Consider the following 11,419-nt stretch of genomic DNA (forward strand, 5'->3'; position numbering starts at 1 on the left):
AGACAGAGAGAGAGAGAGACAGAGGGAGGGAAAGAGATAGAGAGAGACAGAGAGAGGGAGAGAGAGAGAGAGAGGGAGAGAGAGAGAGAGAGAGAGAGAGAGAGAGACGGCAGCGGCGGACGACGATGGACTCTCTGTGTCATTGGCATGGCTCGTCAAATGGAACTGGAACGGGATGAATAGGCGGGGAAAGAAGAAGAAAAAAAACTCTACACACCAGAGCTCTATCTAACCAGCTCTCTCCTGAGAATGGGAAGACTCAGCTCTCTGGGGTTGGGCGTGAGGCATTTCTATTGGAGAGCACGAGATGCCAGCCAGCCAGCCAGCCAGCCATCTATTCCAGCCCATGCTATTGATGTGCAAAAAGCTGTCATGAAGCCCCATCCAATGCAGAAGAAAGAAGAAAGTATATACATATAAATATATACGTATATATATTTATATATGAGGGGAATCCAATTAATTTGAGGGCTCGCAGGAGTGACACTGCTTTTTAGTGCACGCGCTCCCTGATGTGACACAGCAAATGGGCAGTATCAAAGCAAGGGCAAACAGCTAGCTCACACAGTACTCTTATAGACCAACGCAAGCAGGCACACACACAGACACAGACACACACACAGACACAGACACACACACACACAAACACACGCAAGCATGCACATACGCACATACACACACACACACACACACACACACACACACACACACACACACACACACACACACACACACACACACACACACACACACACACACACACACACACACACACACACACACACACAGAGAGAGGAATCTGTGCCATCCACACAGATGCAATTTCTGCTGAGGGCGCAGTCCGTACGTGAGAACAACAAAGGGACGATAGAAGCTGTTTTGATGCTGGTGACCATGGTTGGGAGGGTGAGTGGATGTAAAGGCAAAAAAAGGATGAATACACCAGTGAAAGTGTACTGTATTAAGATATCTGAACAAAACTTAATAAACACAGTCAGTCTCTTAAGGTCTATGGCCCTGCCATTATTTTTTCGTACAGCCAGCCAACTCTGCTTTCAGCACTGATGAATGCGCTCTGTGGCCGAGATAATGAATTCTGGAACGTTGTTTGCATTTGAGAACACACCACTTTGGTATCAGTGTCTATTCTGCTCCTCGTTACTGTTTCTCTCGTTCTCCCGTATGAATATTCCAGATGAAAATGTGCAAACGCCACAAGCGATGTCCTTGAGTCAGGATTTTTGGTCGGCTTTTGCCTGGGTCTCTGGGAGAGCAGTTAATGGCCTTAATACGCGGCAGCTTTGTTCATCAAAAGAGAAGATGTGTGTGTGACAAGAATGTCCAAGCGGATCTTAATTATGAGGTGACACAAATGTGTTAGAAGCGACCTTGGAGGAGTTAACTAAGACTGTGCCGTTTTGAAGTCATTAAAAAAATAGGCTACTATCCCAGACTGTTACAGTATGCCTTCATCGAGTGAACAGAAGGAAAGATGGCTTGTGGGTTCTACAAAGACATCTGAAAAAAGGGAAAAAAATCCAAAACTGTCAATCATCGTAGTTCCTACTATGAAAATACCATTTTATTCTTAGATTTTCAGTTCTCATCTTTGCACAGGCAATTCCAAATTCAGACTAAAACAACACACACTTAAAAAAAATCTGCTTTCTCCCCAACCAGACAAGAATCCCTATTTGCTACATTTCTTCCCCCAGTAAATTCGAGTAGCTATAATATACCTGTGCCGTGCAGTGCGCTGCAATGGTGAGCGCTCTCAAACACACAAACTGATACAATGGCCAAAAGTGACAGCATTGTTGTTGTGATGCAGTAGGTAGCTTCCACGCTGGCAGACACACTAGCAGGGACCCAGAAAAAAGCTGTAACCTTCAAAGCGCAACCTGTCCACTCACACAGCCCGCTGTGGTGGGAGGCACAGGGTTTTCTCTCTTTCTCTCCCCCACACCCCTCCCCCTCTCTCTATGTCTCTCTCTATTTCTTTCTCTCTATGTCTCTCTCTATTTCTTTCTCTCTATGTCTTTCTCTATTTCTTTTTCTCAATGTCTGTCTCTGTTTCTCTCTCTCTCTCTCTCTCTCTCTCTCTCTCTCTCTCTCTCTCTCTCTCTCTCTCTCTCTCTCTCTCTCTCTCTCGCTGGCTGGGGAGACAAAGGCCATGACAGTAAACCCGTCAGCCAACGTCTATGTTGAAGTGGTTGTGTGCGATCTTAATGTGGAACTCGCTTTAGGAAGTCTCGCAGAAACTATACATTCTGACAGCCTTCAAAACAGCTAGCCAGGGGGCGGGAGGGGTTGGCGTCAGGGAAAAAATAACATCTGCAAATAGAAGTGATCTGCAATACCAATTGAACGCCTATTTCGAAATGTCCATCACTCTGGGAACACAAGCATGCTTCAGGTGGGAATGCAATGGGAAACCCTTCAGGTCTAAACTGTTCTTTAAGGCCGAAAGTACATACTATATGTATGCCACCATGTATTGTAACTAGAGGTGCACCGGATCCGGTTCCGGTTCCGGATCCGGCAGGATAATAGGGTTTTTCACAGGATCCGAGTCCGGCAGGATCTTTAGCAGTGGATCCGGTATCCGGCATGTTACCTAAAAATCAGGGTCTGGTGCATCTCCAGCCTAGGCTTTTCAATCAGTCTTTCACAACCCCAATCACTGCATGGAGTGAAAGCCCTTTGGAAGCGGCCATTGCAGGCAGTGTGGCAATAAGCCGATGAGGCTAAAAAATAATTTGAGCCGACGTAATAAAAAGGGCCCACGTGTGCGAGTAGACTATCACTGATTCTTGAAAGTTTGGCAAAAACATGTCCCTGCAGTAAAATATTAATACTGTTGAAAATCAACTAAATTTTCACAAACAAAATGAACCCAGGTAATGGCCAAGGGGTCTGTCACACGAATACACAGTTGTTTGAAATATTTAAGTGTAATTGTATTACTTTTCATGGCTATAAACCTGTCCACACCCTGTAAAAACGCCTGTCCCAAGGACTGGCATCATCATTTCAATTGACTTAAAATACAAAAATCACTAACAGAATTGAACAATATCACCATGATGTGGAAGATCATATTAAAGTGGTTCTACAGATGTGCACATAGTGGATGTAAAACAATATTTACTATTATTTACTGATTGCTCAAAATGTGTCCAGCATATTGGTCACCACCGTCAGATTTTTTTCTAAAAGACAATAAAATCAGGTATGCACAAGGTAATTTTCATTACTGAGGACCCCTTTTCAAACCTTTAGCTCTACTGTCTACTTCACCATCACTGAAGCTCCTGTAAGTTTATTATTTTGTCCTCAATTTGTTAATTTGTTTGGACACTGGTACTGTCCCAACAATAAACTGTCAACACCGTCGGGGGTTTTAATAGTATTGTATTACATTAAGGTTAATAAATATATTTTTTTTCAGAAAAGGTATGAAGCACCCAAGAAACAGAGCGAAAATGAAATGGCTAATGTGAACAAACAATGCATAATATTTAAAAGAGTGGTTTTTTGTCTCACACCGTCAGATGTCACCACCGTCAGATTTTGTTCTGCTCATCATGTTGTTCCATATTTTACTAAATTGTGCTGGTTAATGAAACATTACTAGGCATGTTAGTAATAATTGTGATCCAAAATGATACTCTAGCCACCACTGAGGTGCATTTGGAGGTTTTTTTGTCAGAAAAACTGACGGTGGTGTCATTGATGGAGTTCCACCAAAAAACACATGTTTTACGTGTTTTTTGACATGTTTTAAGAATATGCATACAATAAGTATCTACATGAATTGTTTAAAGTAATTCACTTTAATACAGTAACATTGTTTTTACTTCTAATTCTGTCTGCCGCTGTTGACAAAACAAGAAAGAGCCCATTTTATGAAAAAATGTTAAACATGGGGAGCTTGGCCAATGCATTCCCTGCACAGCCAAGACCTACATCTATGATAATACACCTCTATATTTTGGATTTGAACAACTTAAAAGCTGTTTTTTTACCACACATTTTCAACAACCAGCGGCTTACTTCCTAGATAATCTAACTAATGAAGTAAAAACACATGCTCATACTGTGCACACAAAAAATAAAGTGTTTATGCAAGATGCCATTGACTTGAGAGGGCTATTTATTTTGCTAAATGCAGGTACTAATTAGGCCACTTTCACCACTCTCAGATTACTGTCACCACCGTCAGTTCTTAAGTCACCACAGTAAGAAGGAGATTTGGACATTTTAAAGGAATGTGCTTACAACATTTTCCTTAGGAGTTGTTGAAATATCAAAGTAATAGCCAATTTAAGCCTACACGAATATTTGTGAAATTACAAAAACAAAAAATTGTTTGTTGTATTTAGGCGTTAAGTAAGCATCGTATGACGGTACATATTTTAAAATTAGAACACATGAAACAGTATTAAAATAGAACAAAAGTGAATTTTCAACATTTAAAGGCATATGTGTGAACCAAAAAATACACATAATCACTTAAAAACTCCAGATACATATACAACCAAATCAATACAATTTTAATAACTTTTAATTGTGTCTGACGGTGTTGACAAAAAACAAGGTATGATCGGAGAAAAGCCTGATTTCTGAAAAAAATACATAATGGGGAGATTGGCCTTGTGCATTTCTGAAAAGCCAAGACCTTAGTCTACGAGGATATACCATATAATTTTGTAATTCACTTTGTTTTTTTCTGTCAACATTACAACCTGTTTTAGCCACTTTCTCAAGAATCAGTGCTATATGTTTCAATCCTTTTGTAGGATCCAGTATCCGGTTCCGGATCCGGCAGGATCGTAAGCAGAGGATCCGGTATCCGGCAGGATCCTAAAAATCAGGATCCGGTGCATCTCTAATTGTAACAAGTGGAAGGGCTATAGAGTATGCATTTAGCAGCTCACTGTATATATTGTGCTACTGTGATGTTCACCCACACGTACACTTTACATATGAATAATACGCGTGCGTATCCAGTATAAGTATATGCTATATGATATGTCATAACAAGTGGAAGAGCCAGGTAAATATGCAGTTTGTTGATTTACATACTCACACATATACATATACATACTGTACACATGTGCATATACATAAACATACAGCATACATACATATTCATATACTGTACATATGCATACACACACGATTTATTAATAATAATACATTTCTGTTTGTCAGTGGTTCATTTTGTCCGGAACCAGAAGGTAATATTTCTGTTGTGATGGAAGCTCTCTTCCAGATGCTAAAATTCTTAAATGAAATGAACTGACTTATGAATGCTACACAGCAACTGTCAAATAAGCTGTATTGTTACACATTTACTGAAGTAAATATCGCAATGCATCTCAATAGTACATGAATCGCAATGCATTGTGATACAATCGCATTGTGGCATGTGTATCGTGATGCTTACTGAATGCCTTGCCAATACCCACCCCTAATATACATTTACATATACACATAGATACACTGTACATATATGCAGTGTGCATGCACATATTCACATACTGTATGCATACTAATGTGCATATCACAGAATCAGGGGCATCCTTTCAATAGCTGAGACTGACAGCTGTATCGACCCAACATGGGAGAAGCAGGAAGCGTGTGTGTGTGTGTGTGTGTGTGTGTGTGTGTGTGTGTGTGTGTGTGTGTGTGTGTGTGTGTGTGTGTGTGTGTGTGTGTGTGTGTGCTTTGAGGAGGGGCAGCAGAGGCCAGACTGCTGACGTTAGTCAGAACAAGCACAGGCCATAACCTGCAGCACACACACACACACACACACACACACACACACACACACACACACACACACACACACACACACACACACACACGCACGCACGCACGCACGCACGCACGCACGCAAGCACACACACGCACGCACACACACACGCACACACACGCACACACACGCACACACAAACTGCATTTGAGGAAAGGTGCACATACAGTACAGGGGGAAACTGCTTTCATATACCAACATGGATATGTTTTTCTTTCTTTCTTTCTTTCTTTCTTTCTTTCTTTCTTTCTTTCTTTCTTTCTTTCTTTCTTTCTTTCTTTCTTTCTTTCTTTCTTTCTTTCTTTCTTTCTTTCTTTCTTTCTTGTTCCCGGGCAATGGATCATTTATGAGGGGGTGGGAAGCACTCCGCCCGCATGGCACCGAGTGCACGGATGACCTATAGATTGCTGAGTGTATGGACGGGGTGTAATGGAGTGCTTTAATGGAGGCCAGCATGCTCAGGGGAGGGAAGGCAGGTATCACGGGTGATATAGTGTTTTGATTGGCCGCTGAGTGCTGTGGCAAGCAAGCAAGCAAGCAGGCAAGCATGCAAGCAAGCAAGCAAGCAAGCAAGCATGCAAGCAGACCGTGCCGTGTTGTGTCGTGTCGCGCCAAGCCGTGTGCCATAGTGTTTTTCGCATGTGCGCATCACAAAACATTAGCCGACAGACACATGACGACGTTTGGATTTGAAAAGAGGGAAGACGCTGGCTGGCTTGATTTATGGCTCTGCCCTTCCTTCCTGCACGGGTGCGGGCCAGGATTAATTAGTTCTGACAGCTCTCTTAGCTGCGAGGGTAAAAGCTAGCAAAAGAGTCACCTGAGGGGGCGGCGATGGCAACGGAGGCATGGCTATGTAGAACACACCATGACATGATCGCTAGCAAATTGCGGTTGATTTGCTTGATAACCTTTCATACAGTATGTGCGATGTAGTGTATTGCATAGACATGCTCAGATTCACCGATCTGCTTCATTCGCATACGTGCGTAGACTTAACAGTAATAAAAAAGGGCATTGAAGAATGTGAAAAAATAAATAGAAAATAATGACCCACAATCCATCAAAATAAAGGTGATGTCTGCCCGCTCTATTCATTTACCTATTTGAGTGATTAAGATGGACTGGGAAATGGAAGACCTTAAGAGAACACCATCCATTTCCATTCAAGTCCATTCGCTGTATTTTTCCCAGTCTTCCCCATATTCACTTTCCCCATGTACTGTGTGTGTGCTCGACTCCTGCTCCTGTGTTTATGTCACAATGCCAGGCAGTAGTTCTGCACACACAGTGGCACTGAAAGAATTCTTGGGACTGGGGACTGGAGGGAAATGTCTGTCTGTCTGTTTTGTCCCCTGCACAGCGCTTTCTGCACCCACTGCACTTTCAGTGCCATGTCACCACAATAAATGAGGACTTTGCATAACTGATCTCAGCATTCCTGTGTTGTTTTTGGCCGCCATATGGTGGCCCAGCTCTGACGGGTGGTGGGCTGCCGTACAGCCATTTTTTGTTGTCTTCCACATTTGTGTGTTAGCCACTCATTGTGGTCTGTGTAAGCAACTCATTGTGGTGTGTTTGCCTTTTTAGCTCAACTGAAAGGCAACCTGATCATAGTTTAGCGTGGAAATTTAACCTCCGCTGGACCTCATGTATTTAAAAAACATTGCATTTGCATGCAGACTGTGCCCTTTAATATGCGCCTGTTGTCACTCTGGCAAAGACTGCTCTGCGGCGCTGTCATGGGAAGGCATTTGGCATTATGCGACTATTTAATTAACAACTAGCTTTATTTGTTCGCCCATTACTGTTCTCTCTGCTAGGGGAGGACAAGCCACGGACAAATATTTATGTACGTACACTATTATACACCCTCACCCACACACACACACACACACACACACACACACACACACACACACACACACACACACACACACACACACACACACACACACACACACACACACACACACACACACACACACACACACACACACACACAAGCGGCATTACAGTGCTGTTTTCAAGATGGGGAATTTTCAACACAATTACAAAAGCATTTGCATAATAATGCCGTTACCTTAATGAGCGGAGAATGGGCTCCGCTGTAGTTACCTAAACATCCGGGACGGTATGTTAAAGATGCCCTAGACCGCCATTTCCACACATGCTTCTCTTTAATTAGCATCGTTACAGACAGTAACAAGATGAAGCCATTTTCTGCTCGACACGGGGAGGGAGAGAAAAAAATGCTGCTCAACAAAGCGGAGCGCAAAAAATAAAACAGGGTGCTTAGCTTAGCGCAGACAGAGCTCCAGTGTCCTCTTGGTGCTGCAGAATGAACTGTGTTGTGCTGTGCAGCAATATCAGGTATTGCGCTACAGTGACGGTAATATCCATCATACAGCCTTGCACAGTTCTGACAAAATATCACTCCTGGCTTATTTCTAATTGAAATGAATAGGGTGGTGAAACTTCAGCCACACGTTCGTTCACACAGGCCCTGATAGAATTTTTTTTTCACCCTGATGCTGTGAATAACCTACTATGTGATATGTGGTTGCAGATCTACAGTAAAGCTTCTATTTTTGGACGCCCCTAATAAGCATTACTTAAATCATGCCTTTGGTTGCTTTTTATATTTATTTAAACATACATAGTAAATAAGCATTGTATTAATAGCTTGAGACAGCTTCTGAAGTGGTAGCTGGCACATTGTAGCTCCTCCGTTTGTTATGATCCATGGCGGTTTCGTTACATTCATCACACACAGACTAATTGATTAGTCATTTGTAAAGAGCTGGGTATTAATCAAGCGTGAAAAATCAGACTTGTGCCCTTTATCACTGAGCAAAGCACCATGGAGGACTACTACAGAGGAGACTGAGATGAGAGCAGTACTTTCCAAGACCCAGATATACCACATTACTGAGCTCATAGACTCAGTAGAGCGAAAACAGTTCTTTTTTATTTCAGTGTATTGAAAATGTATCGAATGTGCATACACATTGACTCAACACTGATACAGTCTGAAAATACTTAACTATAAGGACATCTAGAATATCTAAAGAAGACTGACCTACTTCTCAAGTGCGGGAAACTGCTTTGATGCTGTAATATATTTTCATAGTCTTCTCCAAACTTTTGAAACCTCATCACTATCACCGCAGAGCATATTGCTGCTTTCTAAGTCCCCGGCTGTTGCTGAGTCAAGCATGCTTCAACATTTTGCACAACATAAGCACCATCATTGTCATGTCTAGCAATGATGATGCGCTTCTACTGCTGCTGTTGAAAACAATGCAATACAACAAGCCAAGAGCTCTTTTCCAAAACACTGTACAGTATGTATATCCATTTTCAAAAAAGTGTTTTGTATTGTCATTGAAATCAGTATTTTAATGTTTGAATTTGTTTTGAATTTGATGAATCAGTTCCAATTCTCCTGTTGCTTTCGTAAAATCAGATTTTTAAAAAGTATTCATGAAAATGGAATTTTAGAGCATTTCGGGAAAGAGCACGTCAAGTAGAAACAACATCCTACTCACCGTCGGTGCAGTAGCGTCCCTGGTACCCGGTGCTGGAGCAGTCGCACAGCGCCTCCCCCTCGTGGATGGAGCAATGGCCGCCGTTGCTGCAGGGGTTCTGCTTGGTGCACAGGTACTCCAGGTCGTCGATGACCCCCTGGCTGTCCAGCAGTGCGGGCAGCGTTTCCCCCAGCCTCAGGTTGACGATCATGCCCTGGAAGGGCGGCTCGTACTTGACCGTGCTGGAGGTGAGGGCGGAGAGGCGCACGTCGGGCGGGATGCCGCCCACAAACAAGTCGCTGGCCACCACCATCTCGCTGCGCTTGGACTTAGCCTCGGTCACTTTAGCCTCCGCGTCCACCACCAGCCGGGTCTCGCGGTAGTTGCGCGCCAGCAGCACGCGGTGCCAGCGGCGGTCACTGACGCGCGTCTCCATGTGCAGGGTCGCCGGCTCGCCGCAGTGGATGGCGAAGCGCAGCTGCAAGCGGCCGTCGGCGATGAGCAGCTCCAGGAAGTCGCAGTTGCCGCCGTCGTCCAGGTACAGCAGCACGGCCTTGGAGACGTTGGTCTTCAGCGTGAAGCTCAGCTCGCCTGACGCGCCCGCCTCCCACGGCGGGTAGCGCGCCCACTGGCCCGGCACGCCCTCAAACTCCAGGGCGGCGCTCGTCGTCACCGTTAACGCCACGGTGGCGGCGGCCATCATCAGCCACCACACGGACGGCCCCCCCTGTGACCTTCCAGTGGACCTCTGCCACCGCCTCGTCGTCATCGTCAACTTTTGGGGCTTTACTCCTAATCCTCCCCTCTCTTTTTTTAGGTCTCTCTTCTTTTTAATCCACTGCACAGGAGATTCAGTCCCAGCGCTGCATACAAATGTGTATCAGCCCCCAACAAAAATAGGTCTGCGGGAAAAGAGTCAAGGCTTCTATTCTAAATCTTTAAAACTGAGCCTTTTCTTCTTTAGAGTCTATTCTCAACTCTGATTCTCCTCTGAATCTCTCCATTGGGTAATGCTAATGAGCTTTTCAGCAAAAATACGCACTGTGCCAAGGGTAGAACTAAAACGTCGATTAGAATCTAATTTTTGACTTGAAGTATGGTCGCCCCCACATGATAGTCTTTCAGTGGAGCACATGCGTCTATATTTAAAGTGGTTAATAGAACTGCTACGAGCGGTGCTTATATCTGGGTTGTTTTGCAGACGGCTGGTGAAAGACCAAATGTTTACTTCCCATGTCCCGCTTGATGTGAGAATGAGCTCCACAGTGATTCAGCTGCAGCAGCAGGGAAAGCCAGGCACCATCAGAGACTCCATTTCAGGTACCTGCAAGACATAAACAAGATTTATATAGTAGGTTGATTGCTTATATATAAAGGAAGGAACCAGTACATGGTAATGAAATGAATACACACGGCAAATACAAATCACAAAAAATCCAACGTATATTTGTGTTATCCTTTCCAGTTCGACACAGCTGAATCCTTGAAACAAGAACAGAAAAAAATCTTGAACGAAAAAAATGGAAGACAAGCAATCTGTTTGTCTGTGCAAAGAAATAAAATCTGCGATAACTTCAAGCCTACAATCACTTCTGATAATGTGTAGGCCCATTTGCTCTGCTTACATTAGCACCCTTAGTAATAGAGCAATAACAGCTCCATACAGTACAAGATGGAAAAGTACTGTACCTGAGATGCTTTAGTTTTAGAGGACAGAATTGAAATAGAACAAAGGATAACATTCTCTACGCTTCTGGAAGGAATGATCAACTGCAACCAGGACAGGACATGCAAACTGAAATAATAATTATTACTTCACAAGTGCATAACACAACTAGCATTTCGATAAAATAACATCTTCCTCAGAGCCCAGGGACAGTCTCACAGAATAGAGATATTTGCAAAGTTTTATTTTTGCTGAGGGACTCCACTGGTATTCCTATCTGAGGAAGCATGGAAACGCAGCTTCAACTGTGTGAAACTATAGCCCCCAGCTACGAGTCTAGCCATCCCAGGCCAGAGGGGGGGTGGAGAATACTTACATCCTCGATATCAGCATAACTGTGAT

The 11,419-nt window shown here is 43.5% G+C and overlaps 1 protein-coding gene across 1 annotated transcript in view; it reads right to left on the minus strand.

Annotated features, from left to right (window-relative positions):
- nrxn2a (neurexin 2a) overlaps positions 1-10,120 on the minus strand; it is a 284,420-nt gene extending 274,300 nt beyond the window's left edge. Inside the window, exon 1 of the mRNA XM_063202259.1 lies at positions 9,373-10,120. Coding sequence (XP_063058329.1) covers positions 9,373-10,120 — 748 coding nt within the window. The remainder of the gene's footprint in view (positions 1-9,372) is intronic.
- Between the last annotated feature and the right edge of the window lie 1,299 nt (positions 10,121-11,419).

This window comes from Engraulis encrasicolus, chromosome 7 (assembly GCF_034702125.1).
Source record: "Engraulis encrasicolus isolate BLACKSEA-1 chromosome 7, IST_EnEncr_1.0, whole genome shotgun sequence".
Classification (NCBI taxonomy): Eukaryota; Metazoa; Chordata; class Actinopteri; order Clupeiformes; family Engraulidae; genus Engraulis; species Engraulis encrasicolus.